General features: G+C 48.4%; 10 protein-coding genes across 11 annotated transcripts; 6 read left to right on the top strand and 4 right to left on the bottom strand.

The window, feature by feature from the left end:
• Positions 1-514: 514 nt before the first annotated feature.
• Positions 515-2,174, top strand: TrAtP1_007360 (uncharacterized protein). The gene is made up of 3 exons (XM_014092859.2): positions 515-987; positions 1,099-1,600; positions 1,680-2,174. The coding sequence occupies exons 1-3, from the start codon at positions 783-785 to the stop codon at positions 1,909-1,911; spliced, it is 939 nt and encodes a 312-aa protein (XP_013948334.1). The 5' UTR covers positions 515-782; the 3' UTR covers positions 1,912-2,174.
• Positions 2,175-5,217, bottom strand: TrAtP1_007361 (uncharacterized protein). Its single transcript, XM_014092844.2, has 3 exons — positions 4,738-5,217; positions 4,522-4,664; positions 2,175-4,460 (listed from the first exon to the last, which is right to left on the bottom strand). The coding sequence occupies exons 1-3, from the start codon at positions 4,775-4,777 to the stop codon at positions 2,316-2,318; spliced, it is 2,328 nt and encodes a 775-aa protein (XP_013948319.1). The 5' UTR covers positions 4,778-5,217; the 3' UTR covers positions 2,175-2,315.
• Positions 5,218-7,022: 1,805 nt separating this feature from the next.
• Positions 7,023-7,249, top strand: TrAtP1_007362 (uncharacterized protein; the record flags this gene model as incomplete). Its single annotated transcript, XM_014092997.2, has 2 exons — positions 7,023-7,028; positions 7,082-7,249. 2 exons carry the CDS (start codon positions 7,023-7,025, stop codon positions 7,247-7,249), a joined length of 174 nt encoding a protein of 57 aa, XP_013948472.2.
• Positions 7,250-7,590: 341 nt separating this feature from the next.
• Positions 7,591-8,943, bottom strand: TrAtP1_007363 (uncharacterized protein; the record flags this gene model as incomplete). The annotated part of the gene is made up of 1 exon (XM_014092998.1): positions 7,591-8,943. One exon carries the CDS (start codon positions 8,941-8,943, stop codon positions 7,591-7,593), a length of 1,353 nt encoding a protein of 450 aa, XP_013948473.1.
• A 2,649-nt stretch (positions 8,944-11,592) lies between these two features.
• On the top strand, positions 11,593-13,092 carry TrAtP1_007364 (uncharacterized protein; the record flags this gene model as incomplete). Its single annotated transcript, XM_066113491.1, has 1 exon — positions 11,593-13,092. One exon carries the CDS (start codon positions 11,593-11,595, stop codon positions 13,090-13,092), a length of 1,500 nt encoding a protein of 499 aa, XP_065969577.1.
• Positions 13,093-13,209: 117 nt separating this feature from the next.
• TrAtP1_007365 (uncharacterized protein) lies at positions 13,210-14,022 on the top strand (the record flags this gene model as incomplete). The annotated part of the gene is made up of 1 exon (XM_014093001.2): positions 13,210-14,022. One exon carries the CDS (start codon positions 13,210-13,212, stop codon positions 14,020-14,022), a length of 813 nt encoding a protein of 270 aa, XP_013948476.2.
• A 500-nt stretch (positions 14,023-14,522) lies between these two features.
• On the top strand, positions 14,523-15,387 carry TrAtP1_007366 (uncharacterized protein). The gene has a single exon (XM_014092822.2). The coding sequence runs from the start codon at positions 14,549-14,551 to the stop codon at positions 15,281-15,283; it is 735 nt and encodes a 244-aa protein (XP_013948297.2). The 5' UTR covers positions 14,523-14,548; the 3' UTR covers positions 15,284-15,387.
• On the bottom strand, positions 15,388-17,901 carry TrAtP1_007367 (uncharacterized protein). 2 transcript variants are annotated; one of them, XM_014093002.2, is made up of 5 exons: positions 17,442-17,901; positions 16,770-17,392; positions 16,354-16,711; positions 16,001-16,266; positions 15,388-15,918 (listed from the first exon to the last, which is right to left on the bottom strand). In XM_014093002.2, the coding sequence occupies exons 1-5, from the start codon at positions 17,796-17,798 to the stop codon at positions 15,492-15,494; spliced, it is 2,031 nt and encodes a 676-aa protein (XP_013948477.2). In that variant the 5' UTR covers positions 17,799-17,901; the 3' UTR covers positions 15,388-15,491. The 2 variants fall into 2 exon arrangements, with proteins under 2 accessions (XP_013948477.2, XP_065969578.1); XM_066113492.1 differs by having other exon boundaries at positions 16,770-17,901.
• On the bottom strand, positions 17,902-19,793 carry TrAtP1_007368 (uncharacterized protein). Its single transcript, XM_014092849.2, has 2 exons — positions 18,424-19,793; positions 17,902-18,367 (listed from the first exon to the last, which is right to left on the bottom strand). The coding sequence occupies exons 1-2, from the start codon at positions 19,606-19,608 to the stop codon at positions 18,251-18,253; spliced, it is 1,302 nt and encodes a 433-aa protein (XP_013948324.2). The 5' UTR covers positions 19,609-19,793; the 3' UTR covers positions 17,902-18,250.
• Positions 19,794-20,539: 746 nt separating this feature from the next.
• Positions 20,540-21,036, top strand: TrAtP1_007369 (uncharacterized protein; the record flags this gene model as incomplete). Its single annotated transcript, XM_066113493.1, has 5 exons — positions 20,540-20,544; positions 20,595-20,682; positions 20,739-20,747; positions 20,859-20,876; positions 20,944-21,036. 5 exons carry the CDS (start codon positions 20,540-20,542, stop codon positions 21,034-21,036), a joined length of 213 nt encoding a protein of 70 aa, XP_065969579.1.
• Positions 21,037-22,755: the final 1,719 nt, after the last annotated feature.

The raw sequence follows: 22,755 nt of genomic DNA on the forward strand, positions 1-22,755 counted from the left end.
AAAAGCTGCGGTCTAGCAGACTAGGCAGCTCTGTTTAAGGTTTGTGCAGCCCTGCCGGTGAAGCAACCAAGCAACGCTGCCATGTGGGCTCCTCAAAGAAGGCAAAAAAGAAAGACACGAAAGAAGAAAAAAGAAGGTTGGTCCGGAAGGGGGACCATCCGAACGAATTAGCATCAAACAAGCAGGCAAAGCCGATCCTCTTGTCTTGCTCTCGGCCAATCTATCCGCCCTCTTCTAGCGCGGCTCAAGGAGCTAAAAAAATTTGGCTGACGATTGCAGCAGGCAAGGATCGTTTGTTGGATGGATTCGATTGGAGGGAGGGGGGCGGTTGCATGCGAAATCCCTCTGCCCTTGTTTTTTAGCTGTTTTGGAAGTGGATGGAGCCGCTGATTGGGAATTCGGGGTTGGCCTGAACCCCATGGTTAATAAGGCGCGCGGGTGCATAATCCGTATATATCGGATTCAGCCCATTCCCCATGCTCATTCTTTTTCTCTTTCCTTCTTTCCTGGTTGCTTTTTGTCTTGGTCAAAGTCACTGATTGTTTGTTGGATATTTTGACCTTGGTCGACATCTCCAGCTCTTGACCGGCTCATAACGGGAAACGCCTAAAGGAACCGACGCTTCCGGATTCCGAAACCCGACGACAAAAAGAGGTCCATCATAGGGGGAAAGCAGGCCGAAGGACAGAAGAGAGAAAAAAGAGGGTTACTAATCCGATTACTCCATCTGGAAACGGCATCCATCGTATCGTCGAGAGAGCGCGTACATCGACTCGCACACAATGGCGCACGGAGACTGCACAGAGATATCGGCGCTGTGCCCGGTCGGCGCCACAGTGCTGGGATATTATCCCAATCTGGGATCGGGCATCTTTTTCGCCATTGTGTTTGGCATCTTGACAGTCGGCTCTCTTGTTCTGGGAATATGGAAGAAGACGTATACATATGCGATCGGCCTGTCCATCGGTCTACTACTTGAAATGCTTGGTACGTGATACATCTCTCCAATTACACAGCATTGTTATCCCGCCATTTCTTCTTCATATTCTTCACTTATATACACACATATACAAGCCAACTCACTTACACTCTCAATAGGCTACATTGGTCGCATCCAGCTCAACTCCAACCCCTGGAACAGCGGTGCTTTCCAACTGCAGATCTGCGCCATCATCCTCGCACCCACCTTCATCTGCGTCTCCATCTATCTCACCCTCAAGCACGTCGCCCTCAACCTCAACTCCGCCGTCTCCCGCATCAAGCCCCGCTGGTACCCCATCATCTTCCTCCCCGCCGACCTGAGCTGCCTCATCGTCCAGGCCATCGGTGGCGGCATCGCAGCTGCTGGCGGCGACACCAACCCCAAGCTGACCGAGTCCGGAAACCGTGCCATCATTGCCGGCGTTGCGCTGCAGGTCGTCGTGCTCATCGCCTTTGGAGTCCTCAGCACGGATTACTATGTTCGCGTGAGGAAGTACATGACTCTCCCGGAGGCCCAGAACACGGATGGATGGAAGCTGTGGCACGACGGCAACTTTAAGAAATTCCGCTATGCCATCTCTACTGCTTACTTTGTCATCTTGATCCGATGCATCTACCGGTATGATTTTCCTCTCCTCATTCTTGCCATCATACAATGAATACTTCAGAATAAACAACTAACGAGTATCTCATCACAGTATTGCTGAAATGGCCGGCGGCTGGGGCAACAAAATCATGCAAGACCAGCCCAGCTTCCTCGTCCTCGACAGCACCCTCATCTTCGTCGCCACTTTCCTGCTCGTCGTCTTCCACCCAGGCATTTACTTTCCGCACATGCGCCGAGACCGCCAAAAGTCCCTGCGACCCGCCGAGGAGATTAAGCTGGAAAACGGCTTGTCGTCCACCGAGGGCATCAAAGTGGCTGCGTAAAACTAGTTTCCCTCTCTCGTTACGTTGGGTGAAGAAAAAGAGGTTGAAATGATCATGGCGGAACGATGATGATGGACGGTTAGAAGATACCATTTTTTCCGGGACGCCTTTTCATAATTCGTTCCAGTACTTGCATCTTGGTTTTTAGATTTGGCGTTTGCTTTTACTTTGATTGCCTCACTTTGGCTCATGATAATACGGCAAAAGGGCTTTATTCATACAATATACGAATTTTATCTGCTTGCAAAATATATCATAGATTCCCCTTAGTAGAAAGTATTCTTTCACTCTGCATTGTAGTATATACAAACGTAGTTGCTGAGATAACTGACAATGTTGATCCACCCTGCTTTATACAAGAACACATGCCTTCTATTCAAATATGTGTCTAGTTTGATTGATCATCATGCCTTGACTAATCTGTCCGCCTCCCCATCATCATCGCTTTCCTCTTCCTCTTCTTCCTCTTCATCGTCGTCCTCCTCTTCATCACCCTCTTCTTCCTCACTTTCTTCCTCTTCAGTCTCTTCCTCCTCCTCCTCTCCTTCCTCCTCAGCTAGCCAATCATCCAATGTCTTCGTTCTAAGGTTTTCTCCAAACCCATTCGACCTGCCAGCGGGTGCCGACCTAACGGCCTCATCCAGCTTATCAGCTGCCGCTGCCGCAGGCCTATCACTATCATAGCGTGACGCCGCAGCATCCCTATCAGGCTCACGTAGACGGGGATCCGGCTCTTTGCCAGGTTCAACCCAGTCCGGGAGAGTCTCATAACCTCTTAAACCGTGTAGGCCACCACCTCCAGCCAAGACAAGGGTCGAAGAGCCCAGCAAAAATCCTTTTCGAGACTCGGACGGACTTGGAGCTTGGGGAGCCGGCTTCGGTGCGAGCAGCATCAGGGTAGCAAGCTGTGGCACAGCGAGGACGGCGCGGTACATGCGTGCTCGGTCTCTCAGGTCAAACGACACATCGTATCTGACAAGGAGTAGGACATAATCCCATAGTCGTTCAATGGGGTGCTTCTCTTCCTCCATAGGAGCATCATCTTCTCCTACTCTGTTCTTCTCCGCCTCGCTCTTACGATTCAAATGATGAAGATAGACCTTTGCACCTAGTAGTAGAATCTGACGCTTCGCAGCCTCGGATTCGCTCGCAAAGTCTTTAAGGAGAATACGGAAAACGTCCGGCGCGATATTATCTTCCCCGTTTAGGCCGGAGAATTCGCCGACCAGCCAGATGATTGTTGCTCTCGCTTGAGGGTCAGTTGCCGAATCGAGATTCTTAGCCAGGCGCACTACAGTCCCGGCGTGTGCCTCCGCATCTTGTTGAATCAAGTGCCGAATGACCGTCAAAGATCCTGCGGCTAGCGTTCCGTCCAAGCTGGTGATCTGACTCAAGAGTAATTTCAAGCATCTGGGGGCAGTGGTGGCGTCGCCTTGTGCGCAGCGGCCAATAGCTCGAACCGCTTCCAGAACAAGAGCTTTGTTGGATCCCTGGGAGAAATGCTCCAGTTCCTTTAGAATGAGGCTCTTGACATGGACTGGGCTATGCGGGAAGATGAGTGTCAACACCTCAAGCTTTAGCTCCCAGATCGGAGCACTGTCTGTCGCTCTAACTAAAAAGTGGCTTGCATACTTGACAAAATCAAGTGGCCGCACGAGACAAACCGAAACAATGTTGTATAGGGCGATTTGTTGAATGTCTTGAGCTCCCCTCAAGAGGGCAACTAGTGGGCCAATGGCGTGTTTGAGGTGATCTGGAGTTCCAACGTCGACATAACACCTTGTGACTGCAACAACAACGCCCGAGTTTCGACTCTGCAGCAGAGGCCTGATACCGTTCAACAACAAAGCCAGATCAGGATCGAGTGATGTCGGTTGGGTTGAAGGCTTTGATGAAGTAGATTCGGCGTAAAAGTCGTCAATATTACTACTTTGCGTCTGGGTTTGGGAGGCATCAGATGCGGCAACTGGCTGAGCGCGTCGAGGGAAGCATTTCCGTGCATAGTACGTCATCAACTTCAGCGTTGCCAGCTGGCTCCACTCATCCATATCAACAATCTTCTTGACCAGTCCGCGGTAATGTTTGTGTATCAGATCGATTCTCTCGGGGCAAATTTCTAAAAAGGCCGACACCGCGGCACCAGCAACGTAGTATTGCTTGTCGCCTAGTAGCGTAGCCAGGTATTCTAGTAGCTGAGGAGACTGGCTTGGATCCAGCCTGTAGCATTTGGGAATCGAAAGAGCGGCGGCTTTGCGCACCAGAGGGCTCATGTCGGCGACGCCCTTTTTGATGGCAAGCGACACAATCTGGCTGATGACAGGCACACGGATGCCCGACATTGTTTTGAGGGCGAGAGCTCGGACTTGGGGATTCGTATCCGAGAGCGACTTTTGGATTGTGTTGATGGAAAGCAGAGCAAGGTCGGGCTCCTGTTCGGCATGGCGGATGAGGTAGATGTAGACGAGCTTCTTGATTTCGAGATTCGGCGAGGCGACGTTTTTGACGACGGAGGAGAAGAAGGGTAGCGTTTTGTGGTTTCGGTACATCATCTGCAGCACCAGCTCGTCAGTAAACGTCCACGAGGAGCTTCAAACAGCGAGCGAAACGCACCGCGATGACACGCCGCAGCCCCTCCAGCACCTCTCGCTCATTGCGGCTGTCGAGCAGCTTGCGCATCTGGTTGCGATCCAGCAGCTTGGAGCTTGTCCGCATGCCGCGCGTGGCCTGGGCCGCATCGAGCGTGAGCTCTCTGGCTGCGAGTTGGGCAGATTTCGGTCAGCTCTTTCGTTCAGTCGAATCGCAATCGGCGCGGGGCTTGGGACTCACCAGCCTCCAGCAGGCCGGAGATTCTCGATATTGACTCCATTGTGCCTAGCAGGGCCTAAGGACGAGGTGAAGTGGCCCCTTGCAGCTCTTCTTGAAGCCGGCGATGGATGAGTCTCGTGGTTGATCGCGTGGGTTGGTGAGAAGAAGCAGTAGATGCGAGGATTTAGCATGCAGCTGGGAAGACGGCCGAGATGACGTGGTTGGCGCTGGATCTACAGAAGGGCCAGCTGAGGTTTAGCGCGGGCAGCACTAACGGCGTTTGCTGCGTATTAGCCGCTATAAACCACCAAACACCGGATATTCGAACTGGCGGATGGCGAATTACCTCTCAAGTAAGAGATATAATTGGTAGCAAGCGATATAATTGGTAGCGTTGCGGTAAGCTGAAAGATAATGCTGGCCAAAAGTCCCCTATACGAGATAATTTCAAGCATTAGTACTAAGCTCTTCGAAGCTCAACACTACCTAGGTACATGTACTTGTTCATAGCATTTGTCTCAGCTTCTTCTACGTCTACCTGTAAGTAGCAAAATTGGGCAAGCCATAATAAATATCTACTTCAATAAGCATCTCCTCCAAAATGCAGTCTCTCATATTTCGAGGGAAAATTTAGACATGCTGGCTACATACCGAATCCATTATAGCCGGGCCCAGGCTGTCTTGAGTGCCACGGCACCCATTTTAGTAAATGGCATGAGAGCCCACCATAATAGTTGAGTATAATATGTTCGCCAATGACGCTTGCAAAAGGAAAATATTAATAAAAAATGAGAATAATTAGATTTTATATATGCTGTATAAAAGTTGTTCGGAATTAATTCTCGTAATTTGCCATTTCACGCTCCAATTGTATACTTGAAGCCTCCTCAATTCTCATCGTTTCCGTATATACTTGTGTATTAGCCAAATGCAATCATAGCACAGACCTATGTTTTTAGTATTAGCAATTGAATTTATTGAATGCTAGCCGAATCTCATTCATGTCACAGAAAGGTAGGCGGAAATGAAGAATGCGAGATGATTGATTCATATGTAGACATTTTTATATTGTTGAACTATTCATGTCTAGTGGCAGTGTTTACCCTGTCCATTCTTGCAAGGTAAACACTGAAAATCTCTCAAGTTTCTTGGCATAGATGATTTCATCCGGAGCACGTAATGAATGGAGTGCAAAAATACGGATTTTCTTGTGTGAATGCTGCCCTTCCGTGCAAGTAGCTTCAGACCACACAGCTTAGTCGCACAGGCTGGATAAGCAGTTTGAGAACAGCAGCGAAATAGATAAATAAGAGTGCTCCATTCTTATCGCAGTTTGAATACATTTTCTCTCTTCTGCATCTGCAGCGACCTTGGCTGCTGTTGAGTGTCAGGTGACCTTGGATGGCAGTTGGCAAGCCAACTCCCACAGCCTTTGCAGTGTCACTCCGTTTGTTGTGCCCTCAAGGCTTGGAAGAGACATCACGAAGAAAGAGATGGCTAGTGAGCTGTATTGATCTTCATATCTTTGTTGCCAGAACTGTAACCTTGCCATACCGGCTGGCTGGCGGAGATGGCATCATTCACGCATTCTCATGGATCAGACGCAGCGCAAGATGTCCTGCAAACCTCTTCTGCCAATCCTGAAGTCTCAGCTAGCCGTCGTTCTTCAAACCCACTGCGGTGAGTACATGTGTGTTCTCTTCCAACAGATGCTCAGCTGATTAACAGCAGCCAAGGCCCTTGTCGGAGATGTTGCTATCATTTAGGCCGTTGGAAGGAGGGCATGGAAAAGCCCTCTTGCACCACAACCCCGAGTATATACATACATCTTCTCCCATAGATTGATACCATCATTTTCTGACATCATCATAGCGGCTAGCAATAAGTGCAGTCGCTGCGTTCGCGAGAATAAAAACTATGAGGGTGGAAAGCCTTGCCTCTATATGGATCCTGGCCATAGATCCATATGTCGACGATTGGAAACAGAGATTGCTAAGCCATCCCCGAATATGGCGAGTTATTCGATTCAGTTTCTCAAAAGCTTATTGCTAATCGACTTTTAGGCTGTGGTACGACGTTTGCAAGTCCAGTGTCGCAAGTTTCTGCAAGAATACAAAGGCCGAGAGAAGAAACAGAGCGAGAAAGGAAAGTCCAAGGCAGATTCAACAGCTCGAGAGAATACGTCTCCGACTGCTTCTGATTCCTCTCCGGGAGTAACCCAGCTTCGCGCCCGAGAGTTTCTTTCTTCTCAAATCAAGCTTGATATTGCAAACTCTCTTCACTCCTTGTCATTGAACTTCGCGGCGATGGCTGTAGGTTTTCCCTTCATTTCTTTCAACTTATATCCTTTCTGACTTTCTTCTAGCAACACTTTGGAGTTGGAGGCACCGTCACAGTTCCGGCTAGAGAGTGTCCTTCTACTTGGGATGGAGTTTTGCAGGCTGAACATGACTTGGTTCATGGCATTTCTGAAGAAGTAGAATACGATGAAGAAGACGAGGAGAGCCTTTTTTGCGGAGGAGGAAGAAAATGAAATGGACATTAGTAGTTAGCTGCTGTTTTTTCTCTACATAATTTCGATTCAAAGATGACGATAATTTTGAACGTGGCTAGACTGCCAACTTAGAAATTCCATTTATTATACGGCTCATTTACAAAAGAGAAAATGTTGAATTGACCTATAAATCTAAGTACTTGGAAGTAGCACTAATAGCTCTAGAAGCGGTAGAAACGACGAAAACAATAACAACAGTAACAAAAATAACAACAGTAACAAAAATAGCAGCAGTAACAAATGACAGCAGTAACAAATGACAGCAGTAACAAAAATAAAAACAGTGTTGGCGGTATCAGCGGTATCAGCAGTAGAAAATATCACGATTTGCGTCGCAAAAGTTTATCCATGCATGCTTGCCCCTCCAAGAAGCGGTTATGATAAGTTGGAACAAAGCTGACTTTAATAGTCTCGCTGCCGTCTCGAGTGTGTCCAAAGAGGATCGCTGTTTCGTTCTTCTCACCGTCGATAGTGGACAAGCTTTCTTCCTGTTTTCTGAACTGATTTGCAATCATGGCTTCTGTGGATGTGTCGCAAGAAGTGTACCGCATAACGATCATGGCAAAGCCAGAGTAGAAATGATAGCATACCCAGACTTTTTGGACCGCAATGGGCATCCAAATGACGGAAAAGAACAGACCAAAGAGAAAAAGCAAACCAAAGAGAACCACCATTGCGAGCTGTACTGCTTCTCGAAACCGGTTGCGCACTGGGTGCCCGTAATGGACGAAAAACTGTTGGACGACAGACTTGGGGCCTGTGAGAAGCATAAAGTTTCCTTCTGACTGAGGACAGTGGATCTCGTAATCGCAAATGTCTTCGTTTGGAGATGCGAGATCCAGAGGCTCCAGAGGTTTCCGGTCTATCGCAAGCAAGGCACTGACAAGGCGTAGAAGCAGGGGAGCGAGCCACCATAGCGCCCATGGTGATTTGAAATGGACAGCTACGCCAATGGTTGTGAGTATTGCTGACAATTCTGTGACGAATATTGCTAGAAAGACTTGGAACGCCGGTCTTCCAACGTCTGCTTCAACAAACGGCATCTTGGACTCGACGTCTTGCTTTGTGGCTCTGGTCAAGGTGAGATGACTGACAGCCACCTTGGCCCGGACCTGGTCCGATCTGGCAGCGGCCTTTCCAGGAGCCTGATCGGTTGCCTGTTGCATATCGCAGCCGAGCTTGGGAATCGGAACGTAGCTCAGAGCGCGAACCCAGAGACAGTTGCGCACCGACTCCGTCTTGATCTTTTGGCCATTGCTCGTCCAGCTGGTGTAAGTCCAGTCTTGATCGGGAAAGAAACAAGTTCCAAGCATGTGGCCAACTCGTGCCCCCTTGAATAAGCCATGAGCGAATATGATATCCAAGGTCTTGAGCGCGATGATGTGTAGCGGTCCGCCCATGGGCATCAAAATGGCCAGGATAGGGATCGATTTCAGCGTGACGTTTGCGTAGGAGCGTTGGGGCCATAGCAGACGCTCAAAGATTTGGCCGGTAGCTGCCTCAGCACCGACATATCCGAGAACAGCGCCGAGAGCACCAAAGACTCCCGTGTCAGGGTTGGCCATTTTGCTGGCATATGACGAAGCAGACAGTGAGGCAAATGGCGATTCTAGAAGCGAGAGGAGCGTCTGGGGATGAAAGAAACCCCAGACGCTGGCTAGTGAGCGTTCCATGGCTGTATTTGAGTGCAATGAATGCCGTGTAGAGTTGTTGCGTTTGTTGCAGAGAAGATGAGATGAGGGTAATGAAAAGTGGAAGTGTAGGGAATGTGGCCACACAGCGACGGGACTGGGTTCAATATATGGACGCGAAGCTCATGTACTTTGTACTAGTTTACCATGTTTACTACCTGTGCTTTTAGCTGGAGTTGTTAGGCAGAACAAACATGAAAGGCGTCAGGCATACGTTGACAGGACGAAAGTTGTTCAACGCCCCAATTCTGTTTACATTGATGTGTATTGCTACTGCTTCTACTGTTGCGGCTGCTGCGAGGTAGCTACATCGCGTAGTTTTACATGTATCTAATAGGCATAGGCATATGCATTTGTACATTTGCATACGGATCAACTACATGTACGGCATGTCGGATGACAGGATGTGCCTTGGATAGCTTTCCCCCATAATACTTGTAGGTAGGGATTCATCATCAGCCCCATAAGAGGTATGTGCGTGTAACTGCATGTATCCAGCTCTGCTTCACAGCCAGATGGCAGGAACCAGGGGTAAACAAAGACATTCTTGGTCCCGCTCCCCCCTAAAAATAGGTTGATGCCCCATGGGACGGATATCTTTCGTTCGTCTGAAACTTAGCAAAAGCGGGATCGGAACCAGCGGCTTCTGCTGCCCTCTTCCGCAGTCATGGCGTTCAATATACCACTGAATCAGTGAGCGTCAGCAGCAAAACGGACAAGTAAACAAACGACACCACGCTAAAGTCACACAATGGCTGGACTGGTTGGCTCACGCCGTTTGACAAGAGTGGCGGGGCAACGCTGCTCAATGCGCGGTTGCGGATTACAGGATACAGGGGAGAGACCAGGCCGATACGCGTGCATTGATTCAGTGCAATGTACCTGGAATCAAAGACCATCGGCCAACCGCCTATCTGTGCCTCTTGGAAAGGCATAGAATACATGTGGGCAAAAGGCAAGATGTACCATGCGCGTACTGCGCAGCCTAATAGCCCACGCATATTCTCTCTAGATTCCTCCCACATGAGCTATAAGGAATTCCGATATACTCCAAAAGGAGTACGCTATGTAGCTCACTAGGCAACGTCAAATATAGAAGATATGAAGTGTATGTGTACCATCGAATTTGACTTGAAAAGAGAGCGTCTGTCGAGCGCGAATGCGAGATGATAGGGGTAGATGTTGGGACTAAAAGAGGATCAAGTGGCGTTGAAGCGTCTTTACTGCTACATTCAGATAACACATGTGGATAGCAGCTAGATCAGATCAAAGGACTAAATTTAGCTCTGCCCTCATGTGGATAATCGGAAGCCTTTGTCGCTTTACATTTTCTCCCCTTGTGGCAACTATGTATGTGATTCTGACTAGATGCAGTTCAGACTCTCTATCATCATCTAATAATAGATGCAATCGGAAATCTATTGTCTCAAAGTATTCTTTTCGTTTTGGACGTCCTTTCGCATCTTTCTACCGCCTTGGCCCTTTCATTATTGTAACGATTTGCAGTAGAGAGCCTGGAAACGTCTCATCCCGTCCTGAAGGAATACTAGCAGGGAGTTCTCCGAGCAAAAAACAAAAAAAAAAAAAAACAAGGAGTCTTCCATGTCTAGACATTGTTGCGCAACACCGAATCCCAATGGCCGGAAAATGAATGGATCTGTGCCTGGGGCATATAAGGAGGCAAGGACTTTTACTCTCGCAGCTGGTCTTCTCGCAGATACATCGACTGGGCTTATTACTGCTCGCTTCCTAGAACACGCAGAAGCCATCGCTGACCGGTGGCCAGAAAGATTGTGATTAAAGTCACTGCCGATATAAACAAAGAAAATGCATTTGTACTATAGTACGAATCCAAGCTATCGTTCGCTTGCGTAGGCGATGAAGTGTGAACCAGATTCTGCTCAATAGTTATCCAAACTGATTTACTGTGACGTGACGCATAGTAGGCGGAGTTTTCTTTGTTCTTTGAAAGGGTCCTCCCGAGAGTGTCTGAGGGCGCAGTTCGGGAACGGGATCGCCACATGCATGTTCAAAGACCACAGCAAGCAAAGTGTTCAAAGAACCCAAAGTGTCCCAAGTGTTCAAGGTGTTCAAAATAGGCAATAACAGGGATTCTAGTCTATTTATATAAAAACTGACTTTGTTCAAATGGCTGCCTTGAATTTTTTCCCTCTTCTTCAACACACTCGTGAACTAACAAAGATGCACGATCCAATACGCTTCTACTCTCTTCGCTCATCACCTGCGTATACCGCCCGTTCGCCGCATGAACAAAGTCTGTACAATAAATGTACAGTACAAAGGACACACTATTTGAACATATTTCACCTGAAACAAGCGACATTCGTGACCGTCTACACGCCCCTGTTGGTGGCCAAAAGTGGTACGTTGGTGGTGGACATTTCTTTGTGCGCCTCATCCTTGGTGAAGACGAGTGACATTCATGATGAAAGTACTTACTATATCCGGCGTCTTTAGATAATGCAACAAAGAATATTCGAAATAGTTTTGAACCCCGAAGCGCTCAAGGGAAAGCCGAAAGCCCGCCCGCTAATGTCACTGGTTGAAGACGTCTACGCACCTCTAGACTGGAAAGTGACATCAAGGCCAGGAGCCCCGAAATGTTATATAATGCAGACTTCCCGATCGTTGATCAACTGGTTTCGTCTCCAGCACCTCGTCTTCATCGGCTGGGCTGATCTACTAGGGGAAGAGCAGCGAAACTCATACCGGCTGCTCTTCGACTGGTGGACAGCAGCTTCCGATCGCCACTCGACTCCTCTCTCATACTGCTCTCAGTTACAGTCTCTTGTTCACCAGAATCCACGCTCCAAACGCTTTACCGACGACTACGAAGAGCTGTGGATCTGCATACAGAACAGTCTTTTGGAGACACTGAGCGACTTGCAGTCCAGAGAGGCAGGACATTCCGATTACGACAAGGCCCTGTATCAACTCTTCATGGCTGAATTTGCCGACTTCCGAACATGCATCGATGAGGCCCGCGAAGACTACTCTTTGCTGCGCGCTCAAAGAATACATGCGGCAAGAGAGGCCTATTACCGGCAAGCCTCGTTGCATTGTTCGCAAATCAGCCATGGGAGTTCTGATATTCGGCATGGATCCTTTGGTCCCATACTTGCAGGTAGAAATGGGACCGGATTCACACACGAATGTTCCTGGGCTCGTCCAGTCGAAGCGTCCGATCCATACTGCCCCCAGACACTTGATTGTGGCCCTCGTATCGCAGCCTGTCCATGGCTTGAGGACAAGCATGAAGATCCCTTTGGCCTTGGAGGATGGCCCGAGTACCTGTGGCATCTAAACGACAGATGCTTGGTCCGGACTCGGGACCTGGGGCCAAAGCGACCTGCCTACACCGCGATCAGCCACACATGGGGCAGATGGATGAGCGAAAACGATGGATACTTGATACCAAACGGTATGAAGTATCGCGTCCCTCACAATGCCATGTTCGATATAAAGTCACTACCGCAAAGCCTACAGCACCTTGGTACCAAGATCGATACCGATTACGCCTGGTTAGATCTGGTCTGTATACCACAAGGATGCAAGGGCGAAGCGTTGGATGAAGAACATGACATTCTAAAACGGCAAGAAATATCGCGACAAGGCTCAATATTCCGTAATGCCAAGCGAGCAATTGCTTGGTTTCACGACGTCGATGATTTTTCTTGCCTTGGGGGGCTCATGGAATTCGCTGCCTTGTCAAGGATCGGCATAGGCGAGACGCTCACGCGGGAGTCGCAGCATGAACGAGAGCGGAGAATGGCTCGAGCGCTAACAAAGATGGAGGATGGGTTAGCAGAGCTCTTTTCGAAGCCGGAGGATACGCCCAAGGGGCCGGGGTTCCAGCAATGGAGCAAGCAACAGATGGGGCACGGGGAAGAAATGAGCCAACCTATCAACTTCTGGTTCACTTCCCTATGGACACTGCAAGAACTGTGTCTAAGACCCGACATGTGGCTTGCGACGTCGGACTGGAAGTTTCTTTGTTTGCAAGGAAACACTCGGATCCCCTTGAATGGGGCTCTATGTATCCTCCAAAAGTACGAAAAGAGCCTGACTCCCGGGAGCATCACGGAACGACGCCTGCTTGACGCGATATAGGAATTGCGCAGGTGGGAAACGTTGACCGGCCTCGGCGAGCTGCTGACCCTCCGACAGATTGACATTATCCGGCTTGGAGACCTGCGGTACTGCAACGAAGCAAGGTCAGAGGCCATAATGTCAGTTGTTGGCGCCACCCGGTGGTATGAGAGAGTTGCTGCGGGCCAGTACAATCCAGAGTCAGACCTGATTCTGAACAAGTACTGCAGAGCGTTCATCAGCGAGGTAAAGCGCTTGATTCCGACCGAGTTCTACACAGGCTACAGCAAACATTGCCTGATACGTGAAGACGGTCGGATCAAGGCAATACACCCCTTTACCTGCCTCGATGGACACGACTATTCAGGCCCGAGCTCGTCCGACACAAGCGGCTCTCTCATGCCATTTGGAATAACGGGTCAATGCTATGGGAGGAATGCAGATCTTGAGCTAGGCAATACACAAGCACATAACTCGGTTTCATCGTGGACCATCGATGAACTCGGCCGAGTTATCATAAAAAGAGCTTGTATACTAGCCCCAAGCTGCATTGCTATCTCAACGGCCCGCTCCGCTCTCGACGATGGCAGTCCGGCGATGATCGAACGACGACGAGGAGAACAAGAACAAACAAATAAAAAAAATAAGCCTTTCAACTTGGCAAACCTGCCTCACTTTCGCACAGGGGCTCGAGCAGGAGATTCCGGGACATATTTTGTCGTTTTGTCAAGCCATTTCGAAAACGCAAACTATGCTCCTGGATTCGGTGTACCCTTCTCCCGAGCGCGGATCCGAGGTATGGTGCTCCGCGCTGTGGAGCAAGAGTCTGAAGAAACGCGAGGATCACGACGGCTGGTTTCGGAAGGATCTTTTCATCTGACGTTTCAGACAAGGGCCGGTACCCGATTCGAGCTTCCGGAAGAGTGCCAAGTTGACTGGATTGTACTATAATCTTGACAACTTTTACCCAAGTACATATTTTAGTTTTTATATATGGGGTTTTCTGAAGGACATTATAGAGGGACTGGAATCATATCATATACCCAAAACTTAATCTACTTACCAAGAATAATATACTATACAATAAATCTCATATAGACAATAAAAACAAATTTTCATCTACTACCTATTTGTTCAACAGTATCTGTATTTGTGGGTTCAAATAACCGCACCTACTGCGCTCAGGCATGTCCATATAACAGCCTTCTTTGGAGCATCTTTCAACGAAGCGATCAAAATGGATCTGGAGAAAAATGGCAATACCGCAATTCGTGTAAGCAGATGCCGTATCATTATTAATATTGAACATTCAAAATAAATGTCATCATTCTGGTCGTAATGAATCATGATAACATAAAGGTAGGAGATGTGTGCTACGGGAAAACGTCGGGAAAATTAACCGCCGCCATAAACCGCAATTCACATCACTTACATGACTGATGCTCTTCACAGCTCACAACCACATCAATAACTCATCATGCCATCTTCTTCTTCAAACCCCATCATACTCTCTCCATTAACTCCATCCGAACTCCTCCAATACATTGTCACTCGCCACAGATACCCAACCACGGTCCTCATCGGATGGCCCAAACACACATTCGTCGACGCTCTCATCGAGGACGTCAACCTGCAGCTCCATCTCCAGGCACAAACAGCAGCCGAAAAGGACGACAGGATTAACAAGGAAGAAGGAGAAGAAGAAGAAGAATTATTATCAGACAAACCTCCAACTCACCCTCTGCAGCGCAAGACTCTGCTTCAAACCGCCGTCTCACGCCACATCCGCCTCTTATTCGTCCCCAGCAGCACTCATCTCCGCGCATTCCTCGGTACCTTTTCCGCCTCAGATTCCAAAATTCCATCTCCACCGCCATCATCATCGCCAGACACGAATGATTCTGGTCCGCCAATGCTCATTGTCTACGGCCTGCTGGAACTCCACCGTGACAGCGTCGAGTGGTCGGCCCAAGGCATCGGCACCACGGCAACATATCTTATCGAGGCCGCGGCGAGAAACGCCCTTAGAGCGGCGGTGGTAGAACCCAGAGGGGCAATGGGATTTGAAGCTCTGGACGAGTTTCTAGCGGAAAAGCTGCCCGTTTTGAGTGGCACTGCTATGAAGAGTGATGGAACGTGGAGTGGACGCACAGTTGCTGTGGAAAGAGTGCTTGCTCGCTGGTTCGAATTTGAGCGGCAGGAGAAAAGATGATTATAGCGCTTGATGGCTGGAAGCACGCTCAAACGCATCACAAGGCTTTAAAATTGTAGATGCATGTAGAAATTTAATATCATCTTTATTAAGATAGTACACTAGCGTACATCATAAGTTTATATAGTCTACTCTTCTTTCATTACTGGTTATATATCTAGGCATCTGTATAAAATATACCAAGGCGCAAAGGCGTTGATGCTAATGGCTAGTCACGAAAATGATAATAATGTGTATCATCCCACGAAAGCCAGGCTCGAGTATGGTGTTCGATGCGCTCTTGCAATAGCTCGGCCCGATGTTTTCTGGCTTCTTCCTCCATCATCGGCAGAAAGGACTCGTTATTGTATAAGTGGGCTCGTACCATGTCCAAGATTTCAACAGGCAGCTCTCCACCAGAGACATATTTCTGTTCCAGTATCGCGACAAGATCAGGCGGCAGGTTTGCTAGCGTAGAGCCGTCGGAGTAAAGAGGTTGTCTCGAAACTGCGTCAAGCCACCAGTTACGCTGCTGTGGCGGAACGTTGGCCGTAGAAATGATTCGCATACTGGGGTCAACAAGTCGTAGCGAGATGAGATGTCTGGTTCCTGGCTTGCTGGGGTCTTTTAGCTTGATTGAAGATTCTTTATGCTGGCTGAACTATTTGTTAGCATCAATGAAGATGGATAGCGATAAAGGAGATTCCCCATCGGGAAGATATCGTTATTCTGACTCACAATACGTTTGGATATGTCAACAGACGACCCTCCTGCATTTGTACGGCTCCGTACATCTGAAGACATTGTGCCCCCCCGAATATCCTGAGTCTCGTTCCGTGAGTGCGCTCCAACCAGGAGCAAGTATTGTTTGTAATGGTCTTATAGTCATTGCCAATGTATGGCAACGTTTGCATTCGGAAATGGATATCGCTAGGCGCAATATTTTCGCTATCCACACAATATAGCGCTGTAGCGCAGATGTGTTCGTTCATCTGTCCATCAACCTAACGTTTGCCATGTCAGTATAGACGTCGAGGGTCGAGCATCTCAAGCGAGTTGGCAGCAAACGCGAGCGACCACTCCGTACTTACGTGCCACTCCCCAGCGGGAAATTCTGGTTTCTCTGGTGTGAGCTCAATAGAAACCATTTTGACTATGACTTGAAGGCCCGTCTTCCTGAATTTATTGGCGAGGCGAATATTGTCACGCGGGGTATAGTCAATATCCTCGAACTCAGGCACACGGGGATGCACTGGGTTTCGCGTTTCTTTCCATTCGCGAATAGCCGGATCTTCATCATCATCTTCTTCTTCCTCTTCTTCCTCTTCTTCTTCTTCGGATTCATCATCGGATTCATCATCGTCTTCATTGCCGTCTTCGCCATCGTCTTCATCAACATCATCTAGCGGCGGAGGGCTAGAGGGGTCCCAGATACCCGAGACCTCGTCACTAGATAGACTGTTAGTCGTGTGAAAAGGCAACATACGAAGAGTATGCGACAGCTTACCACAGATCCTGCTTCGGGAACCGAGGCTCAGTGCGTCCAGCACCACTTTTTGTTCCACCTTTGAGTGGTAGTAACAGACACTGATCCCAGGCCGGAAGGGCGGCTTCAACAAGCTTCTCAATGGTGCGGTATATTTGCGGGTACTTTTGAGGATGCAAGTTATTGATGTAGCTCGTAAACTTGACAGTCCCGTCCTCCATGAATTTCACATTGGCGGGAAGCCATTGGTACGTGTTGGACCAATACGGGACCGGCGGTAAATATCGATGCTCTTCGAGACTAGGATTCCTGGTGTCCTTGGCGATGGCTTCTCCTTTTCCCGCCCACTTGTTGATCGCATCAGTAGTACCGACAACCTCGTCTTGAAGCACTCTGGTCCGTCCGTATACCAGAGGATACATGGACGGATGCACAAGATCCAACAATTGGTCGTTGGGTTTTGGGTGCCAGTTGGGTCTCGAGCTTTGATCCAGCTTGAGCTTATTGAAGGCTTTCTGTAATTCAGCCTGGAGGCTTACTGAAACCAGTACGTCTGACTTTGCAACGGCTGCAGATGCCTCAAGAGTAGGAATTATGCCAGTCTCTACATAGTACTTTGCCTTATTCCGAAGCTCTTTGACGCACTTGTGCGGTTAGCAAATTGTACATTAGAGTTTTCAAAACGAGACAAACATAGTCGAAAGTAGGAACATCCATGATCCCAGGCGGCCGTGGTAGGTAGTCAATACAAGCATCTGCTCCTTTATTATCAGTAGCTTGCTTCCAGTAAACCCGATTCGGCTGCTCGAGCGCTTCTTTCCGCCACTGATTCACAATCTCGTCGTTGAAGATCATATTGTGCCAGTTCTCCTTGTCAGTCAACTGTTCCATAATATTCATCATCGCAACCTCGCGCACAGGAAGCAGAGCGGAGTGCGAGTCATAGCAATTCACGTGTAGACCCAGCGGGTAAAACCTGGCATCTTCCTGAGGAGCATATTCTCGAGGATAATACCTCAGGGGCAGGCCCAGTCCGGGATAAAGCGTCATCTTCTCGTTGCAGAGGTAATCAACTTGTGGCTTGACTCGGTAACTTTAACAGATTCACTGTTTCCAAATGAGAGAATTAAAGAAGCGTGTGTGTTTCTAGAACATGGCATTTTAAAGAAGAAAAAATATTCCCGTTGATTCTGGCGCCAAATTAGCCCCCTTTACAAAAAAGGCAATGGCCGGTTCCAATTAAATCCTTTACAAAAAGGAAATGGCCGATTCCCATCGAATCAATAATCATGCCCACATCATCGTCAAAATAACCATCCCACATATAAATACTAGATTCCCATGATAAACCGCAACGCCCTAACCGTGGTATCTCTATCTCTGTCGCTTATACGCCTGTGAACCAGCCATTTTGTCACCACATTCCAACATATACATATACATTCAGCCCATCGGGCCTCAAAATAAAAAGGGTCAAATGTTTCTCTCTCTGTGAGACTCGTTTAGCCGACTGTTTGCTCCATCTCAGTAATGTATAGTTTGATGTGGGATTCCATTTTGAGATATTCGTCATATGCTGAATGAACCTCATTCTCGATATTTTCCTTCAAGTCAAGCATCTAGCCGCTGTTAGTATCTCGATCCAGCACTGAACCCAGCACAAAGGGTTGCATACCTTCTTCTCCGTCTGTTCGATCCTCACTCTTCGAATTTCCATTTCCTTGCCCTTGTTTGTTTGTTCCTCCGTGAGCTTCTTGTGCGTGGCTCGCAGCTCGTGCATCTTCTCCTTGGCATCTTGCGCCTTTTGGTTGCTCTGCTCGCGCAGCTTCTCTGTCCGCTCGTTCCATTTGGCAAGCTGTCGTTTCAACATTTGCTCTGCCCGCTCCACCTCGCGCGCATTATTTCCTCGTTCTGATAGGGCCTCGCGCTGTTTTGTGTTTTTGGCCATTTCTTCATCCTCTTTGGCCATTTCCATGGCAATTTCTTCCAGGATCTTGATGCAAGATGCGACATCGCTCCCCACTACGCCAAAGGAATCTGCCGACGTTTGCAGCGCTCGTGCCCGTCGGTCTAGCGCATCAATGCGGGTCTTGTCGTTGTTGAGAATATCTCGTAATTCTGTGAGGTTCTGTTGGAGAGCGGACGGGCTTTGTAGCACATACGGCCGTAGTTTGGCGCTCTCTTGCTTCATCGTGATCTTCTCCTGCGTCCTCTGCTCCAGCAACGTTGTCAACTCGCCCTTTTTCTGCTTCGCTTCTTCTAACCGTGCTGCAACTTTCTCTTGGCTTCGTCGCAGCTCCAGCAAACGCCTCTTTAGCTCCTCGTTTCGCATCGTCTTCTCCCGCACTTGTGCCTCCATGGCCTGTCGGTTGTTCTTCATGTCCTCCAACCTCGACTCGTTATCCTGGTTCTGGCCGTACAGAGCCTCTATTCTCGTCTTTGTCGATTCAGCCTTGTTATAGTGCTCGTCAATGACGCTTGTCTGAGATTCTCGAAACCGGACAAAGTTGATGAGGTAGCTAAAGATTTTGACCAGGCGCTCGTATGTGGGCTTGTATAAGTCGTTGAAGCTGAAATCCTGGATGCCGCACTCCACCAGCAGCCGTCGCAGCGAGACAAAAAAGCCCATCAGGTTGCGCGTGTCTGGTGAAACAACATCGGCAAACTCGCCGCAAATGTCCTCGGCCGCGGCGCGCATCGCCGGCTCGACCGTCTCGCGGGTCGCATTCAGAAGCAGCTCGGCGAACCACTCAAAGATCTGCTGGACATGCGCCGGGTTCGGTTTCTGGAGGTCGGCGATGGTGAAGTTGATGCCAATGTCGGTGATGCATCCCACGATCTCGCGGTCGGGCAGTCGCATAAACGCGTCGGCCTCTTCTTCCTTTTTCCTCGACCGCGATTGTTGCTGCGAGGGGGGGGATGATGCTCATTCGAGGATTGTACGCCATTGCGATGGTTGAGAGCGCAACATGCGCGGATCGAACTTGTCGCTGTTGAAAATGCAATCAATCGGCGGCTTGTACAAAAATCGTAATCCGTGTCGTGGGGTAAATGTGCGAATATGCAGTCATGTAAATACGCCAAATGGGGTTGCCGCAGAAACTCTATGCAAGTCACGTGATGCTACTTCTACGATGAGTCGACCTCGACAATCTTTATACAGCATTAATCACTGGCATTCCAGTTTTTCTATTCAATGTTCTGAAGAATTGATTTTCAAACATCTGAGATAGTTTTGAGTTACAGTTATATGAAGAAACAGGCGTAAAGCAGGCAAATTCGCAGCCGCTTACATAAAGCGGAATCGACACTCCTTATCAATTTCAACAATGTCTTCTATGACGAAGTAAGCCTGCGATACGCAACATGATATCGGAAGATTTCTACGCATATCAGCTGTTGTACAACTCATTGTAACATAATATTACGTCTTATCGGAAGAGAAAAAGTATAATAAATGAAATCCTACATAAACAGCCTCATCACGGCCCGGTATCGCCCCTTTCAATCCACAATTCGCGGATGAGTGCATTTCCGCGGCTGATGAGCCAACACGTGGAGCGGGATGGTAAACCAATATTTATATCAAAGCGAATTCTCTTTTTAATTCTTTCTTCTTGTTCTTCTTTTCATTTTCTTTGTCTCGTTACATTGTTACAGTTCTTATGACTGTTGATACTGCCATGGATCATCCATACAACTTGAACGTGTTGGACCCATGTAATACTACGGTAATGGCTACGCTCGTTTTATGTCGGCTATAACCACAAGGATCAATTTGAGATACCAGCATGGAGTATGTTGGCATGACTTACACGAATCGTGACTGTTGCTGACGGTTGGCAGCGTTCATTTATCGACTCACGGCCAACATCGCTATTTCCTCTCGCGACCCCTGCTCTTTTATCTGTTACTACAGAGTTTTTCATACAGAGTAAGTCAATGATATACTCTCTCTTTTGGCTTATGGGGCTAATATTCCCTGTTTAGCAGCCACTGGTTGGCTGCTTATTATGGCGTCTCCAATTGTAGCCACTGCCGGCTCCCAATACCACCTTGTTGTGGTGTAGATCATCCCGAGAATTTATTATTTCTTTCTTCCCTTCAAAGCCTCTTGTATTACTGCAGGTAAGTCTCTACAAATACCGTTAAGTCCTTAGATGCACTTCACCGAGCTGACACAATGGCACTAAAGGCCCAGTGGGACCACTTCAACTCCGACAGGATATTCGCCGAGAAACTCATTTATCACATCTTCAACTGTACATGGCCATGCTATCAGCCATAGAAATGGCATTTTCCAAACTACTGGCGGTGTGCCCATCTGAAAGACCAGTTGATTCGATCACGGGCATAAAAGCATCTTGTACGGACCTGAACAAAAGGTGACTGAAAGAAGAAGCTCTTATTCGCGTTGTTTTCACAGTCACTGTTTGCCCCCCGCCAGACAACAGTGACCATTTTGAGCCATTTAAGTCTCTAACGCCTTTGCCAACCCATACGCTGCCATGTTATCGCACCGGATCACTGAGAGAGATGATACATATGACGGAGGAGGCCACCGGCCTAGTCATGCAGTTGGCGAGATTTATTAGCGTTCGTCGAGCCTAATGGAACAGTTAAACGTCACCTCTTTGGGACACAGGGAGCTGTGTGGCATCTTGACCATGCCACACTCTTGTGTGACTGGCAGAATTGGATATAACATCGCCTCCTTCGCCTGTGCCGTGACGGGCAACAATGACCATCGTCGAAAACATATGCCGCTGGGCAACAAACATCATGAGCAGCATACCAAATATACCCTGGATAATGCTCGAATGACACAACACAATATCTCGCAACAGATATCAAATTTACAGAATTATCATCATATAAACAAAACTTATTGCAGATAGCCAACACCCGGATGAAGCACCTTCACCCACAACTCGCACCCACTGGAGTCGCTCCGCACATCCTTCGTTGTTGTCGACGAAGCAGGAAGACGCACTAAAGCAATGGCACACTCCAACCCCTCAGCACGGCGATGTGGCCGCCCTCTTCATTGGCGATACTAAGCCATTTACCACATAGTTTGATCAACAATTTCTTGACAATATTTGCAAGACCTGCCAACAAAAGGATGCTGCACTTGGTCGGACATGCCGTTCTTCTATAGCTCAGGCAACAACCTTGAATTGCGGGATATACTCTCCCCCCGGAATTGGCACAAGTGGACGGGATGCTTATCTCGCGTCCTCATGTGCACATGCAGATCTTCCAGTATCGAGGCTAGCAATACAAATACCGCGGACATGTTGTAAATACTCGTCGAGGTACCGGGAGCGTATATTACCAACTCTTTCTTCTCGCTCCGGAATTAGACGTTATAATTTCCCAATGTCCATCACCAGCACTGATACGTCCTCTACATCTCATTTCCAAGGACGAACAGAAACGAAAACGGACCTGTGATGTAGGTAAAACAGCCAGCGGAGGTCGCATAGCGCAAAAGGATTCAAGCACCTAAAGGAACTAAAGGAACTGAAATATACATGGTCGTCGATTGGCTGCGCAAGAATTACAAGGTCTTTTTCGATGTCAAGTTTGAAGAGCTCTCAACGGACGATCAGAGGAAGTCCATTGTGTTTGTCTCGACACATGCGGTCGGCCGTGGCTGTGACTGGATAAATATAAACCAACAACATTTCAAGGATCCAATAACGAGGGAATGCTGTCAAGTGGCAGGGCCTAATTACAGACGAGGACGCGATCAATGTGGTCAACAATTTGAACAGCAAACGGATTATCAAAGCTGACTATTGTCAAGACCCGTCTCAACATAATTGACTTCGCCATAAATACTCCCAGTTACCGCTTCTCCCCCGACCTGGACATCATAGTCTTGCGGCCCCGCTAATGAAACCAATCAGCCTCAATGCGCGGCACCTGTTTGGGCCACCTGATGATAAGGACGGACATCTAATGGCAGCAAAGAACGGCATACCAACGTACGAGACATATG

Source organism: Trichoderma atroviride, chromosome 4 (genome assembly GCF_020647795.1).
Source record: "Trichoderma atroviride chromosome 4, complete sequence".
In the NCBI taxonomy this organism is placed as follows: Eukaryota; Fungi; Ascomycota; class Sordariomycetes; order Hypocreales; family Hypocreaceae; genus Trichoderma; species Trichoderma atroviride.

Bases quoted from the DNA above. Each gene is read 5' to 3' on its own strand.
- TrAtP1_007360 (XM_014092859.2), top strand. From the start codon at position 783: ATGGCGCACGGAGACTGCACAGAGATATCGGCGCTGTGCCCGGTCGGC. The intron at 988-1,098 runs GTACGTGATACA...CACTCTCAATAG, and splicing joins TCTACTACTTGAAATGCTTG to GCTACATTGGTCGCATCCAG. The intron at 1,601-1,679 runs GTATGATTTTCC...ATCTCATCACAG, and splicing joins TTGATCCGATGCATCTACCG to TATTGCTGAAATGGCCGGCG.
- TrAtP1_007361 (XM_014092844.2), bottom strand. From the start codon at position 4,777: ATGGAGTCAATATCGAGAATCTCCGGCCTGCTGGAGGCTG. The intron at 4,665-4,737 runs GTGAGTCCCAAG...CCCAACTCGCAG, and splicing joins CTCCGGCCTGCTGGAGGCTG to CCAGAGAGCTCACGCTCGAT. The intron at 4,461-4,521 runs GTGCGTTTCGCT...CTGGTGCTGCAG, and splicing joins GGCTGCGGCGTGTCATCGCG to ATGATGTACCGAAACCACAA.
- TrAtP1_007366 (XM_014092822.2), top strand. From the start codon at position 14,549: ATGCCATCTTCTTCTTCAAACCCCATCATACTCTCTCCATTAACTCCA.
- TrAtP1_007367 (XM_014093002.2), bottom strand. From the start codon at position 17,798: ATGACGCTTTATCCCGGACTGGGCCTGCCCCTGAGGTATTATCCTCGA. The intron at 16,267-16,353 runs GTAAGTACGGAG...GGCAAACGTTAG, and splicing joins TTCCCGCTGGGGAGTGGCAC to GTTGATGGACAGATGAACGA. The intron at 15,919-16,000 runs GTGAGTCAGAAT...CAAATAGTTCAG, and splicing joins TTGACATATCCAAACGTATT to CCAGCATAAAGAATCTTCAA.
- TrAtP1_007368 (XM_014092849.2), bottom strand. From the start codon at position 19,608: ATGCGACTGCCCGACCGCGAGATCGTGGGATGCATCACCGACATTGGC. The intron at 18,368-18,423 runs GTATGCAACCCT...AACAGCGGCTAG, and splicing joins TCGAACAGACGGAGAAGAAG to ATGCTTGACTTGAAGGAAAA.